We start from the raw sequence: 26,353 nt of genomic DNA, 5'->3' as shown, positions 1-26,353 counted from the left end.
CCTTGAGCACCGTGGATGAGGACCATTGCTGAAGATAAAACCTCCACCTTTCTCGAGCAGAAGGTTTGATACATCTTCCCGTATACGGTAATCATTTTATTGTTTATAACTTACTTTTCCTTTAACTTAAAGACTTCTTTGTCAAACGTGGGAAAGAAGGTGTCACATTCAAAATCTGCCATAATCTGGGTAAAGTAGATATGGTTACACCAAGGGTGCCTCATCATGTTCTGGAACGAGAGGTAACAGGTAAGTATTCCAGGGCAGGGGGGCCTAGCACATGGCTACCAGTAAAAATACTCTATTTCTATTGCAGAGCCTTTCCGGTAGGACCTTTTCCTGTGTAGGATCGTTCTCTTATACCCCTTTCACACCAGAAAACGCAGGGACTTACCCAGGAATACAGTCCAAGGATCAAACTAGGACATTCCCAGGTTGAACCCTTTCACACCAGCCTAGTCCTTGCATTTTCTGATGTGAGGGGGGAAAGACAGCGCTGGGAGGGTGCCCATGTGCATCAGCGGGGATCCGGGCAGCGGCGGCTGGGAGCTTGTAGCGCTATTTCCCGGGTGTCGGGGTGGGAAATGCTGCTGAAATGAAAAACTATTTGTTTTGGCTGAGAGCGTCCATCCAGTCTTTTCAATATGTTTTCAAATTCCTGCCCCGCCACCCGGCAAATAGCGTTACAAGTTCCCAGCCCCAATGCCTGGACCCCGCTGCTCAGACCCTGTTGCCCAGGTCAGTAGCTTTCACACCAGGCAGTTACCCGGGCTGATCGCAGGAGCAACCCTGCTAGCTAACAGGGTTGAAATCCCGGCAAATTTTCGTGTGAATTTGGCCTGGGAACCTTTCACAGCGCTAGTCACGGGTTATTCCCGGGGCCATCCCGGGAATTTTGGCTCGTGTGAAAGGGGTATTATTATGGGGTTTTCTAACCAAAACAGTAAGCCAGTAATCTGAGACAGTGTTAGATTGTCACATATCTGCATCTACTGAGATCATCATTTTCTCTAATACCCAGGGCTATTTTTCAGTAGGCTCCAGCAGGAACTGAGGCCCTTATTCTAGTTCACTCTTTCTGACAAAATATTTCTTGGATGGACAAAACCATGTGCACTGCAGGTGAGGCAGGTGTAAAACCCCACCCAAATCTAATTATCTCTGCACAAGTAACACCTGCCTCACCTGCAGTGCACATGGTTTTGTCCATCTAAGAAATATTTTGTCAGAAAGAGTGAACTAGAATAAGGGCCTCAGTTCCTGCTGGAGCCTGCTGAAAAATAGCCCTGCTAATACCCCATTACTTCCCAAGTTACAGAAAGCTGGGTCACACAGGTGCAGATGTTTCAAGACTTGCTGGTAAAGGGGTAAAGCTATTCTTAACTCTGGTAGCCAGCTCTATATAGGACATGCAGATAAAAGGCTATATACATTTCTTTAATAGGCAGTACACCTGAGCTGCTAGATAGATAAACAGAAAGAAACATTTTACTGTGAAACCATAAAACCAAAGATCTTACTATACTGGTTTCCTGCTGCTGTAGGACTCTATTCTGACTGGGCAAATGATCAGAAGCAGATGATTTAACGTGTTGCCATTCATCATGCTAAGCTGACTCTGTCTGCACCTCTGTAGGTTGCATGCAGATTCTGCCTTCTGAAGCTCACACGCCAGACACTGGCACCCGCTCTGCCAGTGTCTGTGGCTAGTGCATCACCCTAAGTGTTGTATATAGTTGGCCCTGGAGCTCCCTCTTGTTACATTATGCTGCATGACTTACTGTATAGCACTCCACTCCTCCTAACACCCATATCGTTTCAATCTGGTCGCTGAGAGCTGGCGATGACAGGAGTTTCACAACTTCTTCTTCATCTCGACAAATATAATCCACATATTTTGGCAATTCGCTAGACGTAAAAAATGTATAGGAGAGATGAGTCAGCCTGAAGACAGAATCATATAAGCTGCATGTAATGCATAAGACAGACCACAGGGAGTCAGAGGGAATAAAGGGTTCTGGTTTATAATGCTGCTTTCCCACTGCAGAGCCGGTTAAAGTACCGGTATTTTTAAACGGTATTTAAAACGGTATTAGCATTCACATTGCACTAGATTACTGTTTTAAATACAGTTTAAGTGCTATTCCCACTGCAGCATACCGTTTAAAAAAGAGTGCCTGTCTTTCCTGCCCTGCACCCCCCCTCCCTCCCCTGGTACCTGCCCTGCACCCCCCTCCCTCCCCTGGTACCTGGCCTACAAACTACAAACCCCGTACCTGTCTTGCACCCCCCCCCCTCTCCTGGTACTTGCCAGTGCGTCGGATCGTGCTCCGTTCATTGAATTCCGGTGGGTGACAGCTCCTGACTCTTGCAGTGCCGGCGGGTGACAGCTCCTGACTCTCAGAGAGCACACTCTCCTTTGGACGCTGTGGTGGCTCCGGCTGTATCACCCCCCGTGCTTGCACCATCATGTATGCTGGCAGCAGGATCTGATAGTTGGGCGGGGGGGCTCCACACAGCAGGGGGTGCCGGGTATTGCGGCGGCTACGACCAGCCCTCATCCCCGCTACTGCTATAGCCAAGTGCGTGCTGCCCGGTAGCATGTGTGTATGGGATGGATGTACCGCTGTCCCGGGACGCACCTGTGCCATGTCCCCCCTATAGATCGCATACTAGGCTGCAGGTCAGGATCGCTATGCTGTGCCGGGTGCCCGCATGTGCAGCCAGCACCGAGCATCCCTGCGCTCCCGGGTACCTGTGCTCTGAGGCTGCTGTATGCTCAGCGCTTGTAGTAAGGGGAATGTTGCTGGGAGAGTGATGAGCAGTGGGGTTGCTGTTCCTGCGCTGTCAATCCCCATTATGTCCCTGCATTGCCCGGCCGGGAGGTCATACATGGCAGGGGGTCACTGGGTCACGGGGGGGGGGGGGGGTTTACCCAAGACAGCCCTGACTGCAAGCAGAGATCAGTCAGGAGCTGTCACCCTCAGGGATCCAATGAACGGACCCCGCTGCATGATCCGGCGAGCTGGCAAGTACCAGGGGAAGGGGGGGGGGGGTGCAGGATGGACAGGTACGGGGGTTGCAAGCCAGGTACCAGGGGAGGGGGTTGACTGGTGTTGGGGTCCTAAATACCGTTTCAGACCCGTTCCCACTGCCAAAAAAACGGGTCTGAAACGTGTAGGACTCTGCTTTTTAAACGTGTTGATATCTTTAACCGGTAAATCAACTCTGGCACTTTCCCACTGCAGCCTTAAACGGTAAATAGGGGGGGGGGGGGGGGAACGGCAATTTACCATTTAAGACCTGCAGTGGGAAAGGGGCATTAACCATTTAAAGGTCTGGACTTCTGTCACTGGGGGCTTTGCCTCCAAACTGCATTCTCATTGGTGCAGCTCACAAATCGTCTGCTCTAACATACCTGATATTAGCTGCAGCTGACATAGGGCCTGATTAAAGGTTCCAGGTGCCCTAGGCCAGTTATGCTAACCTTGACAATCCAGCTGTTGTTGGACTAGTGGAAACTACACATCCCAGCATGCCCTGCATCAGTTTTAGCATGGCCAAATAGCAAAACTGTAGCAGGGCATGCTGGGATGTGTAGTTCAACAACATCTCTAGTGTCAAGGTTAGCCATCACTGCCCTAGGCTGTAGCCTACTCAGCCTAATGGTTAATCAAGCACTAAGCTGACATATATAATGTCAGTTGTAAGTTTGTAAGCAGGGACCTCTTCCCTTTTGTCTGTTTTACCAAGTATTTTATTAATGTTCTGTTACTGTTTTGCTGACAAATATAAAGTGCAAAATTGATGCTACTGTATATAACTAAATGCTAATACATAAATAAAAAACAAACAAAAAAATAAGATATCTAATACCACTTTCCCATTGCATTTGCCGGGTGGAACCCAGGCTCTTGAATCCGGGTTTGACCTGGGTCTGACACTATCACATTAAATCCGGGTAGCCCATTATACACAGGACAACCGAGTTTGAGGTGTGGTGTGAAAGGGGTGCTCGTTTCTCTGGCATAAGGTAAACATAATGAACTGTGGTGAAACAGTGCCCTCCAGTGGTCAAGTTATCATTGAGCCTGTATCGCTTTTAACATATTTGATAAGTTATCATTGAGCCTGTATCGCTTTTAACATATTTGATAAGGGTTTACCAAATCATTCTCTACATATGACAATCTGTATAATACAGACAAGCCAGCACAATACAATTAATATTGTTTTTAGAATCCCTAATATAGTAGTAACTTTAGGGCAGTGCCACACAGCAGGCAAAAAAAAGCAAATTTATTCAGCTAAAAGACAAACACTAAGGAGTAAATCAACTTGAATACATTGCTGAAGCTCAAATTATAATTTTTTCTGTTCTGTCTACAGGTTCAATGTGAACAGTTTATTGGAATTGGGAATGGGGGCTGTTGCAGGTGCCCAGCTATTACAGGCTATGACGAGTTGTGTCTGATTGCAGATGGGTCTTTTGTACCTAGGTTAGGGCTGGCAGGGCTATAACAGGGCACTAATGAGCCCAGTGCTTGCCCTGTCCCATTTGTACATGATGATATGATGCTGTGCATAAATGAAAACCCTAACAAAGAGCATGTAACCCTGAGGCAATAAGCATGTATCCCCTGGCAATGAGCATTTAACCCCTGGCATCGAGCAAGAAACCCCTGGCAACGAGCATGTAGGTAAGCGGCAGTTATGTGCATAATATGTAATAGGATTATGGTGTGTGGTATAATATGTAAAATGCATTACAGTGTGTTGTATAATATGAAATAGGCATTATGGTGTGTGGCATAAAATGTAATAGCCATTATAGTATGTGGCATAATATGTAATGGGCATTATGGTGTGTGGCATAATATGTAATAGGCATTACGGTATGTTGTATAATATTTAATAGGCATTATGGTGTGTTGTATAATATGTAATGGGCATAATGGTGGGTTGCATAATATGTAAAGGTCATGAGCATTGCTGTTTGTGTGTGTGACAATGTGTAACAGGGCACTAATGAGACCTGTGTTGGCTCTGTCCTATTTGCACATGATGATATGATGTTGTGCATAGGGGACTCGGCACCTAGCGCTTTGCTGCATAGCAGTGCATGCTCCCTGCATCTGTATATAATGCAAGGTGCCTGGCTGTACAATACCAGCTGCACTGCTGGTGATTTCTCAGCATATGTATTGCGGTGGCTCGGTCACATAAATGTAGCAAACAGGAGGAAATCTGCATTTATTTCCAAGCACGCAATAATTCAAAACAGTTAACTAAAGCCTATTTACAACTTGTACAGTATTTCTCCTATTACATTTAGGATAATTACCCTGTACAGCCTGGGAAATCAGTTTTGGAAACCAGTTGTTAGGTTCCTGGGACCTCTCCTGCCACCCTACCTCCGTTGTTTCTGAATACCTTTGGTGGATGCGTGCTAGTACTAGGCTTCGCCAATAATAGCCGCGTTCGAAGGAGCCCGTTAGTCAGGCTCCAACCCCGATGCCACCTGGTCTTGAGAGGGGACAACGCGACCACCAAAGTTAGGAGAGAACAAAGGGATGAAGCTAACTACCCCTAAGGCAGTGGTCCCCAGGAACCCGGGATGATGAAGCAATCCGGGGAAAATGGCTGGATACCTAGGGGTATCTTTCACATAGCCAAGTAAAGACACAAATAGCATAAATACCGAGGTAACGTAATACTGCGACACCGTCGCGCAACGTAAATGAACCTAGTCCCAAAAATACCTATGAGACCAAAATGTAACTAAACAGAGTTGTGACCCCACAACTAATCGTACATAAACAACCAATAAGGAGGAACAAGGCCCACCTCCTACCAGGGCACACAACATAGAAATAATGCTACTCGGCGGTAGCCCAGGATAACTCACGGCACCCAACATGGGTGGAAGAGATGTGGGTGTCCGGACCGCGTGGGTACAGCCGATCGTACACCAGGGATGGCTGCCTGTAACAGAGACAGCTGACCCGCAAGTAACAGGAATCTATCACCGGCGTCTGAGAGCATTCTCAGACCGCTGATAAAGGGAGCGGGACCAATGAAAGAGAGGCACCTGAACCGAGCCTCTAACAAGGTGATAGGTGCGCGAAGAAAAGGGCGCCAAGCAACCGGCGTCCTGACTGCCAGGAAACAGTCAGGACTAGGTTTGAATCGCCCGGCGTCTGCTGTTACCTGGCAACGCGCCGGGACCTCGTCAGTACCGCCGGAAGCAGCGCGCCGGGCTGGTTGCCTAGCAACCCCCGACGCCCGGCGTCCGGAAGCTGCGGAGGAAGTCTCTGCCGCGCGGCTGTTCCCCTGACGCGTCCTATGACTCCAGTATGTAGCGGAGGTCTGGGGCGTCTGTGTGACCACCACAGTACTGCCAGTGGGTGCGTCCACGGCACCCCGGGTCCTGACAGTACCCCCCCCCTCGACCAGGGGTCTTAGTACCCCTAAATCCGGGCTTATGAGGAAATTGTTGAAAAAACTATTTTTTTAGCCTAGGGGCATGTAAATCCTCGTCAGTGACCCAAGACCTATCCTCTGGACCAAAGCCTTTCCATTGAACCAAGAATTGGAGTTGCCCGCGGGACACCTTGGAATCCAAAACCTTCTCCACCCGGAACTCCTGTTGTCCCTCAATAATGACTGGAGAAGACCCTTGGCTGATTTTGCGGGGAAACTTTTTGGACGTGACAAAAGGTTTCAAGAGAGAACAGTGAAACGGATTATTGATCTTCAATGACCGTGGCAACAACAGACGAAAGGCAACCGGATTGATTTTCTTTAAAATCCTAAAGGGTCCTATAAACCTGGGCCCTAGTTTGGCCGACGGCTGTTTCAATTTGATATTGCGTGTTGACAACCAGACTTTATCGCCGACCTTAAAGGGGCAATGTCGTCTATTGAGATCTACTCTCCTTTTCTCTTTGAGCAAGGTTTTCTCCAGGACCATGCGGACATCTCGCCAGACCTTTTTGAGATGCGTGGCCGTAGAAAAAGAAGAAAAAGAAGAATTGGGATCCAAGGCATTCGACCTGGGATGACAGCCCAAGACCGCGAAAAAAGGAGAGACTTTAGATGCAGAGTGACAGGCGTTGTTGTAGGCAAACTCTGCTAGCGGAAGATGTTCCACCCAATTGTCTTGCAGTTTAGAGGCATAGCAACGCAAATATTGCTTGAGGGATTGGTTGAGTCTTTCCGTCTGCCCATTGGACTGGGGGTGATAGCCTGACGTGAGACTGAGATTAATACCCATGGCCTTACAGAACAACCGCCAAAATTTAGCAACAAATTGTGGCCCACGGTCAGAAACCACATCCGTGGGAAGACCGTGCAACCTGAAGACATGCCGGATAAACAAACTGACTAATTCTTGGGCAGACGGTAAGTTGCGGAGTGCCACAAAATGTGCCATCTTACTGAAGCGGTCCATAACCACCCATACTACCTGATAGCCTGCAGACAAAGGTAACTCAACCAGGAAATCCATAGAAACATGGGACCATGGCCTCCAGGGAGTCCCCAACGGTAGTAATTTGCCTAATGGCAAAGACCTGGGCACCTTATGCTGGGCACACACCGGACATGACAAAACAAAGTCTTTAACATCTTTCAACATCTGCGGCCACCACACCGAGCGAGAAAGAAGTTTGTGTGTTTTCCAAATCCCGGGGTGTCCCGCCAGTTTACTATTATGAAACTCCAGAAGAATACTTTTTCTTAGAGAAGAAGGCACAAAAAGACGACCGACCGGAACTCCTTCCGGGGCTTGCTCCTGAACCTGTGTTAACTGGGTCTGCCAGTCTTGCAGAACGCCCGCATGAATGCATCTGGCAGGAATGATAGAGACTACTGGGGCCCGAGTCTCCTGTGAGGCCATGAAAGATCGGGACAGGGCATCGGCTTTGACATTTTTGGCGCCTGGCCTGTATGTGATAAGAAAGTTAAAGCGGGCAAAAAACAACGCCCATCGGGCTTGCCGGGAATTCAACCGTTTCGCAGACTCGATGTACTGAAGATTTTTGTGATCAGTAAGGATGGAGATCATATGCTTAGCTCCCTCGAGCCAATGTCTCCATTCTTCTAACGCACATTTTACTGCCAGTAATTCTCGGTTACCGATGTCACAATTAGCCTCCGCCTGTGAGAACTTTCTAGACATAAAAGCACATGGGTGTACGTCTCCTGAGTCAGGATCCTGCTGAGACAAGACGGCCCCAACTCCCACCTCTGAGGCATCCACCTCCACCAAAAAAGGCAACTCAGGATTAGGGTGACGCAACACCGGGGCAGCCACGAAAGCTTGCTTAAGAAGGAGAAAAGACTGTTCCGCCTGAGGAGACCATTCTGCAGGATTGGCTCCTTTTTTGGTGAGTGCCACAATAGGCGCCACCACTTCAGCAAATGCGTGTATAAACCGCCGATAATAGTTAGCGAATCCTAGGAACCTCTGCACCGCTTTGAGGTTGCCAGGTCGCTCCCACTCTAAAATGGCTTTGAGTTTTTTGGGTTCCATGGAGAACCCCTGGGGTGAAATAATATAACCCAAGAATGCAATCTCAGAAACATGGAACTCACATTTCTCCAATTTGGCATACAATTTATTCTCCCGCAATTTCTGCAAGACTTGATGCACATGAGCGTAGTGTTGGGTGACTGAAGACGAAAAGATTAATATATCGTCAAGATATACGACCACGAATTTCCCTAAAAAGTCTCTGAGTACATCATTGATAAAGTCCTGGAAGACCGCTGGAGCATTGGATAATCCAAAGGGCATTACTAAATACTCGTAATGACCGGAAAGTGTGCTAAAAGCAGTCTTCCATTCATCCCCGGACTTTATACGAATAAGATTATACGCCCCCCTGAGGTCAATCTTGGAGAAGATGGTAGCTCTTCTGAGCTGATCAAAAAGTACTGAAATGAGTGGGAGGGGGTATGTATTCCTGACTGAGATTTTATTTAATGCCCTGTAATCAATGCATGGCCTCAAAGACCCATCCTTTTTCCCGACAAAGAAAAAGCCTGCACTCAGAGGGGACCTAGATGGACGTATAAACCCTTTGGAAAGACTTTCAGACACATACTCTTCCATGGCTTTAGTCTCCGGAGCACTAAGGGCATATAACCTAGCTTTAGGCCATGGGGAACCAGGAATTAATTTAATGGTGCAATCATAGGGTCGATGCGGGGGAAGAGTATCCGCTTTTCCCTTGGAAAACACATCCTCAAAATCCCTATATACCTCAGGAAGGTCTTTACAAAGTACGGTGGGGACCCGCAATGGTTGTGATAAGCACCGAGAAAAACAATCAAAGCCCCAACTAACAATCTCCCCCTTTTGCCAGTCAATTACCGGATTATGCCTGACCAGCCACGGATGGCCAAGCACAAGGGGAACCGATGGACAATGTGTGAGGAAAAAAACTATTTGTTCGTGGTGTAACGCTCCAACTGTTACCTGCATAGGTGGTATACAACTCACTATCTGACCATTGGGCAACGAGTTACCATCTAACCCACGAATGGAGATGGCCCTGTCCATCTTGACTTGAGGGATACCTAGAGTCTTGGCCAAAGAAATATCCAGAAAATTTCCTGCGGCTCCGCTGTCAATAAACGCCCTCAATGAGTCAGCAGAGTCTCCCCAGGAAATCTTCGCTGGTACTAAGCATGCATTTTGCGAGGAGACAAATTGAAGACCTGAGCGAACCTCCTCACCATCCGCTAGGTCCGGGAGTTTCCCTGACGCTGAGGACAATTCTGGACAAAGTGCCCCCTTTTGTTACACAGAAAACAAACACCAAAGTTTCTTCGGCGAACCCCTCCTCCCGCTGGGAGCCGAGCCAGGCCTACCTCCATGGGCTCTTCTGACTCTTCAGCCGAAGAATAGACGACAGGGTGAGGGATTGCCGCAGAAACCCTTTCAGCTTTGCGTTCCCTAAAGCGTCTATCAATTTTTATAACCAACTCCATAAGTTTATCCAAGGTGGGGGGAACAGGATATTGTAATAGACTATCTTTGATGGATTCTGATAGCCCTAACCTAAATTGACTCCTTAACGCGGGGTCATTCCACCCGCAATCGTTGGCCCATCTGCGAAACTCTGTGCAATAGGCCTCCGCGGGATTTCTACCCTGTTTAAGGGCTCGGAGATGGCTTTCCGCGGAAGCTTCCCTGTCAGGGTCATCGTATAGTAGTCCCAAAGCTTTAAAGAGGTTATCCACGGAGGACAGTGCCTCATCCCCAACTTTAAGCCCAAATGCCCATGTTTGGGGGTCGCCCTGAAGTAATGAAATGATGATCCCCACCTGTTGGGCCTGAGTACCTGCAGACCTGGGTTTTAAGCGGAAGTACAATTTGCAGGACTCTCTAAAATTAAAAAATTCTGTACGGTCCCCAGAAAACCTATTGGGAAGGTTGAGTTTGGGCTCAGGGGGTGTGCTCCGAGCATCACGCGAAATACCTTCCTGGACTGATACCCGGAGAGTAAGGTCTTGCATCATCTGAGTTAAACCCTGAACCTGCTCAGGGTTCATGTTGGAAGTTGTTAAAGACTTGTCTCCAACTTTAATTTGGCCGGTGATACTGTTAGGTTCCTGGGACCTCTCCTGCCACCCTACCTCCGTTGTTTCTGAATACCTTTGGTGGATGCGTGCTAGTACTAGGCTTCGCCAATAATAGCCGCGTTCGAAGGAGCCCGTTAGTCAGGCTCCAACCCCGATGCCACCTGGTCTTGAGAGGGGACAACGCGACCACCAAAGTTAGGAGAGAACAAGGGGATGAAGCTAACTACCCCTAAGGCAGTGGTCCCCAGGAACCCGGGATGATGAAGCAATCCGGGGAAAATGGCTGGATACCTAGGGGTATCTTTCACATAGCCAAGTAAAGACACAAATAGCATAAATACCGAGGTAACGTAATACTGCGACACCGTCGCGCAACGTAAATGAACCTAGTCCCAAAAATACCTATGAGACCAAAATGTAACTAAACAGAGTTGTGACCCCACAACTAATCGTACATAAACAACCAATAAGGAGGAACAAGGCCCACCTCCTACCAGGGCACACAACATAGAAATAATGCTACTCGGCGGTAGCCCAGGATAACTCACGGCACCCAACAGGGGTGGAAGAGATGTGGGTGTCCGGACCGCGTGGGTACAGCCGATCGTACACCAGGGATGGCTGCCTGTAACAGAGACAGCTGACCCGCAAGTAACAGGAATCTATCACCGGCGTCTGAGAGCATTCTCAGACCGCTGATAAAGGGAGCGGGACCAATGAAAGAGAGGCACCTGAACCGAGCCTCTAACAAGGTGATAGGTGCGCGAAGAAAAGGGCGCCAAGCAACCGGCGTCCTGACTGCCAGGAAACAGTCAGGACTAGGTTTGAATCGCCCGGCGTCTGCTGTTACCTGGCAACGCGCCGGGACCTCTGTCAGTACCGCCGGAAGCAGCGCGCCGGGCTGGTTGCCTAGCAACCCCCGACGCCCGGTGTCCGGAAGCTGCGGAGGAAGTCTCTGCCGCGCGGCTGTTCCCCTGACGCGTCCTATGACTCCAGTATGTAGCGGAGGTCTGGGGCGTCTGTGTGACCACCACAGTACTGCCAGTGGGTGCGTCCACGGCACCCCGGGTCCTGACACCAGTCATCATTCTACAAGAACAAGTGAGGGCCGATTAGGCACAAGAGGGGTTAAGACTCCTAGGGTTTTTTCTGTTAATGTCATGTGACAAACTTGTCTAGCTTCATGGGGTGACCGGTCAGTCACCCTTAGGGCCCAATTATAGTTCATGAGGAGGGCTCTAGGGGTTTAGTTTAAATAGGGATTGGGGAGATGTAAGCTCTCTTGGAGTTTTGATGAGTCAGTCATTTCAGTCGCTTCTCAGTCCTTCCCCAACCGGAAGGGCTTAGGTTATGACCAGCGTCACCTGCCCACCTTTTCCTCGTTAGGTCAATTAATAATCTGAATAAAAATCTGTGACCTTTTAGCCAAGCCGCACTGTGTCCGTGTCCTTTATTTACTATATAAGGGTTTAAGATAAGAAACGTATGTATACTTGTTGCTTATGCTACCGGAAAGTAGGTTTTAGGTGGTTTCGTTACCGTATGTGTTAGGGGTTCAAGTTTTGAACGGTTTTTAATATGAACATATTTATGGAGCTCTTATCCATTGTTTGTCTTTATAAACAATAAATAATCCAAAAATAAACAAAGGGTTCACGGGTGTCTCCTCCTACAAGGATTTCTGAAGTTGTTCTTTAGAATGTGAAAAACTCGTCCAACTTGCCCTTAGCACTAAAGGGATTATCACAAGGTGTAAGATAATACCTGAGTTTTCTCGTAAGGAGTACAATGACGGTATTTGCCAGAGGTAATAACTTCTCATCAAATGTCTCAAACGACTGCCGGCCCCAAACAATCAGATTCTTCTTTTCTAAAAAAAAATTAGCATATTTGATGGGATTAGGTAAATAGCACTGCAATCTCTAGAGGAATGTTGCTCTGTATAAGGTTACATAGCAATTATTCTAAATGCATGTCACAGGTCACTGAGGAGTCCTTCCACATGTTCACCTGGCACCTGCTTTCTGCATAGGAAAATGTTCTACAAATCGATTTCACTGAGTAGAAGGGATACATATGGACTGGTGGACGGGAAGCCTGTGGTCAGGCATCCGGATGGAGAGAATCCCAACAGAGGTCCTTATATAGTATACTTACCTTCTTCCTACACCCCCAACTCTAACTCTCTGCAGCCTAAACCTTAGCTACCCCCCCCCCACCCCCCCCACAGCCTAACCTTAACCTTCCTACCCTGCACCCTAACTCTTCATATTTGTCTTACAGCTGGGGACTCCATGGCCTTGGATGTAGCAGTTTGTGGAGCATTGTCAGAATGACTTAACCCAGACTGTATCATTGATTTGGTGGCATGACCTGATTCATACCCAATTTGCAGGGCTGCTTTGAAGCTCTGTGATCAGAAAGCCGCCGCCCCACCAGAGTTAACTCAGAGTTAACCCACCCTCTGTGCAAGCCTACGAATAGGCTGTGAAAAATGGACAAATTCCCAGCATGATTTCCCCACTGTGTACAGTGTCAGAGTACCCCTGGACTTACTCAGCAGTTGCTATGAAACAGGCAGATCACGGCCGGAGCTGACGTCAAAGGCCCTCCCTGAATACGCCTATCCAAGCCTGCGTTTTTCCATGACATTCCCATTAAATGTCTGGGTGCCATCCCCAAATGTCAGCCGCCTGACAATCACCATGTGAATGGCCAGCAAATAAAGAAGATGCTGGATTTTATCGCACAGAGGCCTCGCACATATGCACTACACTCATATTCATTTGGATGTTGTATACTAAAGGGGGAAGCTTTGAGAAGGAAATAATGAGTCATTCACACCTGGATAACAATGCAAATTAGAAGTAAATGACTGTTTGGATTGGGGTTTTGAACCAGAGCAGAGGTGCAGTGATAAAGTGGCCATTGATAACGCAGCAGACAGTTAGTTCATAACTGTCATTTTTTAAACCTCACCTGTAACTTGAAAGTTAGGAGCTGATTGGCTGGTGCGTTATCCACCTTCCATTTTATCACTTCACCAGGCTTATTAAATCTGCCCCTGACTTACAGAACTGAATTCAGTATAGGGGCGACCTACCTTCATTTATCCCCTTCATTAGTAGTAAGTAACCCAAACTACATCCCTGATAATAGTTATTCAGTAAGGAGTATGTCTCTTTCTTATTATTATTATGTACAGTATGGTGCGATATGGGCACCTCTAATCATACGTTAGTCTATCATCGGGCTGCAAAACAACAACCAAACCAACTTACCGGGCTGTTCCACTGTAGTTATCTTGTCTAAAAAATACTCAAATTCCTTCCTGCAATTAAAATGTTTCACATTATTTTAATCAATTACATTTGTATTCGTTTAGCATGTATCACATGTATGATAATAATAATTGCCCAATTTCTGAGTACAGGTATTTGATTGCAGCCTATAAAATGGCCTCAAAATGGTCACAACACTTCTGCGTTTTTGACGACACTCCCCGTTACCTCCCAAAGCCTACTGACTGTCATTCTACAAAGGAATCCTCACTGTGAGTGACATCACTAATACCCCTTTTACACCAAAAATCCCGGATCCGAGACGGCATTTGGAACAAGGATCCAAGCTGGGTCGAATCCGGATTTACCCCGTTTACACTGTGATGCCTACCCGCAGTGTAGACGGAGGCGGCGCTTGGAGATGACATCATCCGCAGGTTGAACGTCCCCGATTTATGTAAACGGGAGCCGGGTCGGATGACTCGGCATACCCGTTTACACCGCCCTCGACCCAGGTCCTAGCCGTGTTCTAACCAGGTCAGGACCTGGGTAGAAGTCCCGAGTAAAGGATCACGGCATGACCCATTTACACCGCCGCTGACCAGGGTCTGACCCGCCGATGACCCAGGTATTTGCGGTGGTGTAAAAGGGGTATAAGCTATCTTGGCGTGTGGAGTGCAACTTAGGTGAACACGCAGTTTAGCGCTAATTGCAGTTTGCCCCTTAAAATAAGTATTGCATACATCACTGAATTAGGCCCTAAGTGTTATTAGGGTTTACTGTCACAATCCAACTCCTAATGCCCTTGTACACCATCTTAAAAATGCAAATTGAGGCTCAGCCAATTAGAAGTTCACACTGCAACTCTGCTGACTTACAAGTCATAAATAACATTGCATCTATCAGAAATACATTCATCACTGTAGTAATCAATTTGGTTATTGTTTACTTCAGTCATGTTGGGACACTACTTAATCCATTGATGGTGGTCCATATGCGAAGGAGCAAGTCAAATATGCATTTAGATTATTCCTGTGCAGGGTAAATACTGTCTGCTTCAGTTTGAACATACCCCACCTACTGTAAATCTAAAGGGGCCTACACATGGGCAGATGTTGCTGAACAATCTGAGCAATGTAGATCGCTCAGGATGGCTCAGCACACTGCGCTGCACACCGATGAAAAAAGGTAGACCGGAGTACAGCAGCATTAATCTTTTTAATCTCATTTGCATAAAGTGCCACCAGCATCAGGGACAGTTCCAGGTAACAGTAAGCTTTAGCATTCCTTTAACAAATTAATAAAATACACAAGTGGGGCTGGTGTATAAAAATGGCAAATCACTTTAGGGAAAAAAAACCATTAATGATTTTCACATTTATCTTGCATTCGCCAAACCTTCGGCAAAATCAATTGGGCAATCATCAATATCTTTTGACTATCACGACAGTATATTGAAAATTCCCATTGCACATGACTGCACAAGTTAAACAGTGACCAGTTTAAGGAAGATACTTACGGTAGATCCCATGGTAAATTCCCATTCAACCCCATTCCCATATTGTTGCAAGCAGCAGCTATCAACTTTATTGGCTTGACTGGTTTTGGTAAAGTAGTTTCAGACATGATGATTACTGGAAAGAAACAGATTAGACAACAATTCAATATATGGATATTTAGACCAAGGGCGTGTTATATAACCATTAAACCTATGATTCTCAATTAAAAGTGACATTGCAATATATATAAATATACTGCATGTGAAAGGTCATGTTACCGTGTCAGAGGCCTGATTCAGGAAGAAACAGTCTGAGGGGGAGAACTGAAAGTTTAGTGGGTGTGCTAATCCTATTTATAAGTGTCACAGTTGTATAATAGATCGTCAGAGGTTATAACAAAAAAAAATGAAACGTACTGAAAAATTATTTAATTAATTAAAAAAAACACAGCATTACTTTTTTTTTTAAATAAAAACAACTTCATTAATTGGAGCTACATAGCAAGAGATTTTGGCCATTATTCTAATTACATCGGTCCCCCGCATATTGGACCGATGTTTGTGCCCTGCGCATGCGTATAATTGGTTATGCGCATGTGCAGGGCTTCTGTGCGAGCACTGTTGCCGACCCGCACTGTTGGCATGGCGCTCGCACAAGAGGGGCGGAACAGGGGCGGTGGCGGCTCTCTGACATGGGAACGCCCATGCAAATAGGCGTCCCCATGTAAATCCGGCTGTGGCGCGGTGTTCCGGGGGTGGGCGGCTGACGTCACATGGCGAAAACATCTGATGGTTTCTCCTGCTGCGGGACATGAGGGGATTCCTTTGTACGGCGCTGCGAAACACTTGTGGCGCCTTATAAATAAAATTATAATAATAATAATTTTTTCGCATGGTTGCGAGTAGATACGCATACTTGACAAATTTTAATTTTGTCTCCCCGGGAGAAGCCCGGAGAGGCAACACGTCAGGGGGGCGGGGATGAGGATGATGTCATTAAGTTCTGCCCCCACTTCGTACAAATGCCGTGATTCGCAGGTACGCGGATAGGGGCGGGACTTAAATGACGCAAAATGACGCTAATTGCGTTATAATAGCCCCGCTCCCTCCTGCGGACCCGTGATTTTTGGGATTTTAGTCGGCGGGGAGGGGGGGGGGGGGCGGGTGCCGGGGCTCTTGTAAGCAAGAGGGAGACTTCCCAGGTGGCCGGGTGGCGGACCCTATTTTTGAGAGCCTCCCGGCCATTCCGGGAGAGTAGGCAAGTCAGGGGATACGGCGGCGGCAGGGGACACAGAAACACCCCCTGCCGCTCTGTAAGCTGTGAGCTTCGCAGCTTACTGAGCCAACCAGAATCAGGAACTTTTCGCAGTATCCGATTCTTAAGGAAGTAACAAATACAGTAGTCAGGACTTCCTGTCTGTGACATCCTGGGTTTCTAGTGTCTCATGTCTGTAATTATAGTAACCCACGTAATGAGCTGTTCTGTTTCAAATCAACTGCTTTCTATTACTGTGCAGCACTGAAACAGCTGTGTGACAAAACGCATTAGTTCTGTTTAGCCATGCCTCCAAATACATGTCTGTGTCAGAGAGCATGTGATAACCAGTGCGCCAGGTTATTTATGTAATAATTGTTTTACAATACAGAAATTACACAAAAGACCTATTATTTCTGACAAAAAACTGTAAAAATAAATTTTAATGCTACAATGTTCACAAAAGGATATAGATTTGTAAAAGAACATTCATTATGAAATCCTATTTTTATATTCATATTAGAATACGCACTATGGGGTTTATTTACTAAGATGGGAGTTCAGAGTGAGGATGGGATGTTGCTATGGGCAACCAATCAGATTCTACCTATTATTTTCTAGAACGTGCTAATGAAAATAAGTAGATTCAGATTGGTTGCCCATAGCAGCATGTGGTATTATATATAATGGGCATCACAGTGTGTCATAATGTGTATTGTGCATTACGGTGTTGGTATAATGCGTAACGGGCATTACGGTATTTTATATAATGTGTAATGGGCATTACGGTGGGTGGCATAACATGTAATGGACATTATGAAATGTGGAATACTATGTAATGGGTGTGTGACGTGTAATCGGCATTATGTTGACAATTTTTGACGAGCACCTTCGGCGCACACTGTCCATTTTATCCCTCCTTTAGAAAAAAATAGATGCATCCTGGCATAAAGTGTAATGGGCATTGCGGTGTATGGCGTAACATGTAATGGGCATCATGGTGTGTGTCATAAGATGTAATGGGCATTACTGTATGTGATGTAACATGTAACTGGCACTATGGAACTGGCATTATGGTGTGCAAAATCAAGAATGAAATTGAAGCAAAGGTTATAAAAAAAACATAAGGCGGGGCTGGGGGCGGGTCAGTGGGTGGGCTGTCGGTGTGTCAAGGGGCGGGCCACTGTCCGGGAATCTCTTAACACAAAGGTGGTAACCCTAGTCTCCGGGGGGACCTACCCCGCTCTCCCCGCCTGATCACCCTGTGTCCCAGGCGCTAGCCGTACCTGGATATCAGCTCCGACGTGGATGAGACCATCGATGTGGGCAGCAAGAATAACCAATATGGGGAGGGATACCCGGGGCATGCCACAAACTCACACGCACAGTGACACAGGTGTGTGCAGGATACATCACACCCCATTCACTCACACTGTTTGAGGTGGGGGGGTGGGGGTGAGAGGAGGGGGCCCCCACAACTTTTGTTGTCCAGGGCCCCCACAGACCTTAATCCGGTCCTGTATGCAGGCATATGTATACTATAGCAGTAGGGATAGTTACATGCAGGCATCCGTATACTGTAGCAGTAGGGATAGTTACATGCAGGCATACGTATACTATAGCAGTAGGGATAGTTACATGCAGGCATACGTATACTATAGCAGTAGGGATAGTTACATGCAGGCATACGTATACTGTAGCAGTAGGGATAGTTACATGCAGGTATACGTATACTATAGCAGTAGGGATAGTTACATGCAGGCATACGTATACTATAGCAGTAGGGATAGTTACATGCAGGCAATGCCATACGTACAGTATACTATAGCAGTAGGGATAGTTACATGCAGGCAATGGCATACGTATACTATAGCAGTAGGGATAGTTACATGCAGGCAATGCCATACGTACAGTATACTATAGCAGTAGAGATAGTTACATGCAGGCAATGGCATACGTATACTATAGCAGTAGGGATAGTTACATGCAGGCAATGGCATACGTACAGTATACTATAGCAGTAGGGATAGTTACATGCAGGCATACGTATACTATAGCAGTAGGGATAGTTACATGCAGGCATACATATACTATATCAGTAGGGATAGTTACATGCAGGCATACGTATACTACAGCAGTAGGGATAGTTACATGCAGGCATACATATACTATATCAGTAGGGATAGTTACATGCAGGCATACGTATACTATAGCAGTAGGGATAGTTACATGCAGGCATACATATACTATATATATATATATATAGTATATTAGTTCTCATTGCATACGGCTGTGGCCGGATAGGCTGTGGCCATAGTTTTAGCTGTGGCCCTGTATTGAAGTGGACCGTTTTAAAGTGGGAAAACAGAGTCATAACTACAAGCGTTATACCTGCGTTGATTCATCTGACCCCTCCTCTATCCTTGTCTCCAACAGGTAAATTCAACTTTGTCACAGGCATACGTGCAGACTATCTCTCTCTGCTGTAACATCCACATGCTTTTGAACTCTATTGGGTACATTTGCAAGCAAGTGTCTTCACTGCAGAACATTGCATCCCTTGTGTGTGGGATTGTCTTATAGGTAAATTCAACTTTGTCACAGGCATACGTGCAGACTATCTCTCTCTGCTGTAACATCCACATGCTTTTGAACTCTATTGGGTACATTTGCAAGCAAGTGTCTTCACTGCAGAACATTGCATCCCTTGTGTGTGGGATTGTCTTATAGGTAAATTCAACTTTGTCACAGGCATACGTGCAGACTATCTCTCTCTGCTGTAACATCCACATGCTTTTGAACTCTATTGGGTACATTTGCAAGCAAGTGTCTTCACTGCAGAACATTGCATCCCTTGTGTGTGGGATTGTCTTATAGGTAAATTCAACTTTGTCACAGGCATACGTGCAGACTATCTCTCTCTGCTGTAACATCCACATGCTTTTGAACTCTATTGGGTACATTTGCAAGCAAGTGTCTTCACTGCAGAACATTGCATCCCTTGTGTGTGGGATTGTCTTATAGGTAAATTCAACTTTGTCACAGGCATACGTGCAGACTATCTCTCTCTGCTGTAACATCCACATGCTTTTGAACTCTATTGGGTACATTTGCAAGCAAGTGTCTTCACTGCAGAACATTGCATCCCTTGTGTGTGGGATTGTCTTATAGGTAAATTCAACTTTGTCACAGGCATACGTGCAGACTATCTCTCTCTGCTGTAACATCCACATGCTTTTGAACTCTATTGGGTACATTTGCAAGCAAGTGTCTTCACTGCAGAACATTGCATCCCTTGTGTGTGGGATTGTCTTATAGGTAAATTCAACTTTGTCACAGGCATACGTGCAGACTATCTCTCTCTGCTGTAACATCCACATGCTTTTGAACTCTATTGGGTACATTTGCAAGCAAGTGTCTTCACTGCAGAACATTGCATCCCTTGTGTGTGGGATTGTCTTATAGGTAAATTCAACTTTGTCACAGGCATACGTGCAGACTATCTCTCTCTGCTGTAACATCCACATGCTTTTGAACTCTATTGGGTACATTTGCAAGCAAGTGTCTTCACTGCAGAACATTGCATCCCTTGTGTGTGGGATTGTCTTATAGGTAAATTCAACTTTGTCACAGGCATACGTGCAGACTATCTCTCTCTGCTGTAACATCCACATGCTTTTGAACTCTATTGGGTACATTTGCAAGCAAGTGTCTTCACTGCAGAACATTGCATCCCTTGTGTGTGGGATTGTCTTATAGGTAAATTCAACTTTGTCACAGGCATACGTGCAGACTATCTCTCTCTGCTGTAACATCCACATGCTTTTGAACTCTATTGGGTACATTTGCAAGCAAGTGTCTTCACTGCAGAACATTGCATCCCTTGTGTGTGGGATTGTCTTATAGGTAAATTCAACTTTGTCACAGGCATACGTGCAGACTATCTCTCTCTGCTGTAACATCCACATGCTTTTGAACTCTATTGGGTACATTTGCAAGCAAGTGTCTTCACTGCAGAACATTGCATCCCTTGTGTGTGGGATTGTCTTATAGGTAAATTCAACTTTGTCACAGGCATACGTGCAGACTATCTCTCTCTGCTGTAACATCCACATGCTTTTGAACTCTATTGGGTACATTTGCAAGCAAGTGTCTTCACTGCAGAACATTGCATCCCTTGTGTGTGGGATTGTCTTATAGGTAAATTCAACTTTGTCACAGGCATACGTGCAGACTATCTCTCTCTGCTGTAACATCCACATGCTTTTGAACTCTATTGGGTACATTTGCAAGCAAGTGTCTTCACTGCAGAACATTGCATCCCTTGTGTGTGGGATTGTCTTATAGGTAAATTCAACTTTGTCACAGGCATACGTGCAGACTATCTCTCTCTGCTGTAACATCCACATGCTTTTGAACTCTATTGGGTACATTTGCAAGCAAGTGTCTTCACTGCAGAACATTGCATCCCTTGTGTGTGGGATTGTCTTATAGGTAAATTCAACCAAATATCTGATCTGTGTAAATAACAACAGTACCTTGCCTGTGTGTAGTGAGGCATGTATTTTTTATTCTAAAAGAGATATAGTATCCTGGAATGCCAGAACTGTTTTTGTAAGCCACTTTTATTGCTCTGTATAGCAGGGGGTGGGGACTGAGGGTGTAGATTCTTCCAATTATTGGAAATTGGGAAGAAGGCATTGTTAGAGTATATTAGTTCTCATTGCATACGGCTGTGGCCGGATAGGCTGTGGCCATAGTTTTAGCTGTGGCCCTGTATTGAAGTGGACCGTTTTAAAGTGGGAAAACAGAGTCATAACTACAAGCGTTATACCTGCGTTGATTCATCTGACCCCTCCTCTATCCTTGTCTCCAACAGGTAAATTCAACTTTGTCACAGGCATACGTGCAGACTATCTCTCTCTGCTGTAACATCCACATGCTTTTGAACTCTATTGGGTACATTTGCAAGCAAGTGTCTTCACTGCAGAACATTGCATCCCTTGTGTGTGGGATTGTCTTATAGGTAAATTCAACTTTGTCACAGGCATACGTGCAGACTATCTCTCTCTGCTGTAACATCCACATGCTTTTGAACTCTATTGGGTACATTTGCAAGCAAGTGTCTTCACTGCAGAACATTGCATCCCTTGTGTGTGGGATTGTCTTATAGGTAAATTCAACTTTGTCACAGGCATACGTGCAGACTATCTCTCTCTGCTGTAACATCCACATGCTTTTGAACTCTATTGGGTACATTTGCAAGCAAGTGTCTTCACTGCAGAACATTGCATCCCTTGTGTGTGGGATTGTCTTATAGGTAAATTCAACTTTGTCACAGGCATACGTGCAGACTATCTCTCTCTGCTGTAACATCCACATGCTTTTGAACTCTATTGGGTACATTTGCAAGCAAGTGTCTTCACTGCAGAACATTGCATCCCTTGTGTGTGGGATTGTCTTATAGGTAAATTCAACTTTGTCACAGGCATACGTGCAGACTATCTCTCTCTGCTGTAACATCCACATGCTTTTGAACTCTATTGGGTACATTTGCAAGCAAGTGTCTTCACTGCAGAACATTGCATCCCTTGTGTGTGGGATTGTCTTATAGGTAAATTCAACTTTGTCACAGGCATACGTGCAGACTATCTCTCTCTGCTGTAACATCCACATGCTTTTGAACTCTATTGGGTACATTTGCAAGCAAGTGTCTTCACTGCAGAACATTGCATCCCTTGTGTGTGGGATTGTCTTATAGGTAAATTCAACTTTGTCACAGGCATACGTGCAGACTATCTCTCTCTGCTGTAACATCCACATGCTTTTGAACTCTATTGGGTACATTTGCAAGCAAGTGTCTTCACTGCAGAACATTGCATCCCTTGTGTGTGGGATTGTCTTATAGGTAAATTCAACTTTGTCACAGGCATACGTGCAGACTATCTCTCTCTGCTGTAACATCCACATGCTTTTGAACTCTATTGGGTACATTTGCAAGCAAGTGTCTTCACTGCAGAACATTGCATCCCTTGTGTGTGGGATTGTCTTATAGGTAAATTCAACTTTGTCACAGGCATACGTGCAGACTATCTCTCTCTGCTGTAACATCCACATGCTTTTGAACTCTATTGGGTACATTTGCAAGCAAGTGTCTTCACTGCAGAACATTGCATCCCTTGTGTGTGGGATTGTCTTATAGGTAAATTCAACTTTGTCACAGGCATACGTGCAGACTATCTCTCTCTGCTGTAACATCCACATGCTTTTGAACTCTATTGGGTACATTTGCAAGCAAGTGTCTTCACTGCAGAACATTGCATCCCTTGTGTGTGGGATTGTCTTATAGGTAAATTCAACTTTGTCACAGGCATACGTGCAGACTATCTCTCTCTGCTGTAACATCCACATGCTTTTGAACTCTATTGGGTACATTTGCAAGCAAGTGTCTTCACTGCAGAACATTGCATCCCTTGTGTGTGGGATTGTCTTATAGGTAAATTCAACTTTGTCACAGGCATACGTGCAGACTATCTCTCTCTGCTGTAACATCCACATGCTTTTGAACTCTATTGGGTACATTTGCAAGCAAGTGTCTTCACTGCAGAACATTGCATCCCTTGTGTGTGGGATTGTCTTATAGGTAAATTCAACTTTGTCACAGGCATACGTGCAGACTATCTCTCTCTGCTGTAACATCCACATGCTTTTGAACTCTATTGGGTACATTTGCAAGCAAGTGTCTTCACTGCAGAACATTGCATCCCTTGTGTGTGGGATTGTCTTATAGGTAAATTCAACCAAATATCTGATCTGTGTAAATAACAACAGTACCTTGCCTGTGTGTAGTGAGGCATGTATTTTTTATTCTAAAAGAGATATAGTATCCTGGAATGCCAGAACTGTTTTTGTAAGCCACTTTTATTGCTCTGTATAGCAGGGGGTGGGGACTGAGGGTGTAGATTCTTCCAATTATTGGAAATTGGGAAGAAGGCATTGTTAGAGTATATTAGTTCTCATTGCATACGGCTGTGGCCGGATAGGCTGTGGCCATAGTTTTAGCTGTGGCCCTGTATTGAAGTGGACCGTTTTAAAGTGGGAAAACAGAGTCATAACTACAAGCGTTATACCTGCGTTGATTCATCTGACCCCTCCTCTATCCTTGTCTCCAACAGGTAAATTCAACTTTGTCACAGGCATACGTGCAGACTATCTCTCTCTGCTGTAACATCCACATGCTTTTGAACTCTATTGGGTACATTTGCAAGCAAGTGTCTTCACTGCAGAACATTGCATCCCTTGTGTGTGGGATTGTCTTATAGGTAAATTCAACTTTGTCACAGGCATACGTGCAGACTATCTCTCTCTGCTGTAACATCCACATGCTTTTGAACTCTATTGGGTACATTTGCAAGCAAGTGTCTTCACTGCAGAACATTGCATCCCTTGTGTGTGGGATTGTCTTATAGGTAAATTCAACTTTGTCACAGGCATACGTGCAGACTATCTCTCTCTGCTGTAACATCCACATGCTTTTGAACTCTATTGGGTACATTTGCAAGCAAGTGTCTTCACTGCAGAACATTGCATCCCTTGTGTGTGGGATTGTCTTATAGGTAAATTCAACCAAATATCTGATCTGTGTAAATAACAACAGTACCTTGCCTGTGTGTAGTGAGGCATGTATTTTTTATTCTAAAAGAGATATAGTATCCTGGAATGCCAGAACTGTTTTTGTAAGCCACTTTTATTGCTCTGTATAGCAGGGGGTGGGGACTGAGGGTGTAGATTCTTCCAATTATTGGAAATTGGGAAGAAGGCATTGTTAGAGTATATTAGTTCTCATTGCATACGGCTGTGGCCGGATAGGCTGTGGCCATAGTTTTAGCTGTGGCCCTGTATTGAAGTGGACCGTTTTAAAGTGGGAAAACAGAGTCATAACTACAAGCGTTATACCTGCGTTGATTCATCTGACCCCTCCTCTATCCTTGTCTCCAACAGGTAAATTCAACTTTGTCACAGGCATACGTGCAGACTATCTCTCTCTGCTGTAACATCCACATGCTTTTGAACTCTATTGGGTACATTTGCAAGCAAGTGTCTTCACTGCAGAACATTGCATCCCTTGTGTGTGGGATTGTCTTATAGGTAAATTCAACTTTGTCACAGGCATACGTGCAGACTATCTCTCTCTGCTGTAACATCCACATGCTTTTGAACTCTATTGGGTACATTTGCAAGCAAGTGTCTTCACTGCAGAACATTGCATCCCTTGTGTGTGGGATTGTCTTATAGGTAAATTCAACTTTGTCACAGGCATACGTGCAGACTATCTCTCTCTGCTGTAACATCCACATGCTTTTGAACTCTATTGGGTACATTTGCAAGCAAGTGTCTTCACTGCAGAACATTGCATCCCTTGTGTGTGGGATTGTCTTATAGGTAAATTCAACTTTGTCACAGGCATACGTGCAGACTATCTCTCTCTGCTGTAACATCCACATGCTTTTGAACTCTATTGGGTACATTTGCAAGCAAGTGTCTTCACTGCAGAACATTGCATCCCTTGTGTGTGGGATTGTCTTATAGGTAAATTCAACTTTGTCACAGGCATACGTGCAGACTATCTCTCTCTGCTGTAACATCCACATGCTTTTGAACTCTATTGGGTACATTTGCAAGCAAGTGTCTTCACTGCAGAACATTGCATCCCTTGTGTGTGGGATTGTCTTATAGGTAAATTCAACTTTGTCACAGGCATACGTGCAGACTATCTCTCTCTGCTGTAACATCCACATGCTTTTGAACTCTATTGGGTACATTTGCAAGCAAGTGTCTTCACTGCAGAACATTGCATCCCTTGTGTGTGGGATTGTCTTATAGGTAAATTCAACCAAATATCTGATCTGTGTAAATAACAACAGTACCTTGCCTGTGTGTAGTGAGGCATGTATTTTTTATTCTAAAAGAGATATAGTATCCTGGAATGCCAGAACTGTTTTTGTAAGCCACTTTTATTGCTCTGTATAGCAGGGGGTGGGGACTGAGGGTGTAGATTCTTCCAATTATTGGAAATTGGGAAGAAGGCATTGTTAGAGTATATTAGTTCTCATTGCATACGGCTGTGGCCGGATAGGCTGTGGCCATAGTTTTAGCTGTGGCCCTGTATTGAAGTGGACCGTTTTAAAGTGGGAAAACAGAGTCATAACTACAAGCGTTATACCTGCGTTGATTCATCTGACCCCTCCTCTATCCTTGTCTCCAACAGGTAAATTCAACTTTGTCACAGGCATACGTGCAGACTATCTCTCTCTGCTGTAACATCCACATGCTTTTGAACTCTATTGGGTACATTTGCAAGCAAGTGTCTTCACTGCAGAACATTGCATCCCTTGTGTGTGGGATTGTCTTATAGGTAAATTCAACTTTGTCACAGGCATACGTGCAGACTATCTCTCTCTGCTGTAACATCCACATGCTTTTGAACTCTATTGGGTACATTTGCAAGCAAGTGTCTTCACTGCAGAACATTGCATCCCTTGTGTGTGGGATTGTCTTATAGGTAAATTCAACTTTGTCACAGGCATACGTGCAGACTATCTCTCTCTGCTGTAACATCCACATGCTTTTGAACTCTATTGGGTACATTTGCAAGCAAGTGTCTTCACTGCAGAACATTGCATCCCTTGTGTGTGGGATTGTCTTATAGGTAAATTCAACCAAATA

At 45.5% G+C, this 26,353-nt stretch overlaps 1 protein-coding gene across 4 annotated transcripts in view; it reads right to left on the bottom strand.

The window, feature by feature from the left end:
* The window catches only part of LOC146073998 (dihydrofolate reductase-like), a 58,897-nt gene that overhangs the window by 18,250 nt on the left and 14,294 nt on the right, over positions 1-26,353 (bottom strand). For all 4 annotated transcript variants that reach the window (XM_083181654.1, XM_083181653.1, XM_083181655.1 and 1 more), the window contains 5 exons: positions 15,394-15,508; positions 13,875-13,924; positions 12,358-12,463; positions 1,782-1,908; positions 115-230 (listed from right to left, as the gene is read on the bottom strand). In XM_083181654.1, coding sequence (XP_083037780.1) covers positions 115-230; positions 1,782-1,908; positions 12,358-12,463; positions 13,875-13,924; positions 15,394-15,500 — 506 coding nt within the window. In that variant the 5' untranslated portion in view covers positions 15,501-15,508. The remainder of the gene's footprint in view (positions 1-114; positions 231-1,781; positions 1,909-12,357; positions 12,464-13,874; positions 13,925-15,393; positions 15,509-26,353) is intronic.

This window comes from Crinia signifera, chromosome 4, assembly GCF_055691185.1.
Source record: "Crinia signifera chromosome 4, ASM5569118v1, whole genome shotgun sequence".
In the NCBI taxonomy this organism is placed as follows: Eukaryota; Metazoa; Chordata; class Amphibia; order Anura; family Myobatrachidae; genus Crinia; species Crinia signifera.
Note: the sequence above shows the minus strand (reverse complement) of the source record. Positions and strands in the feature narration are given on the sequence as shown.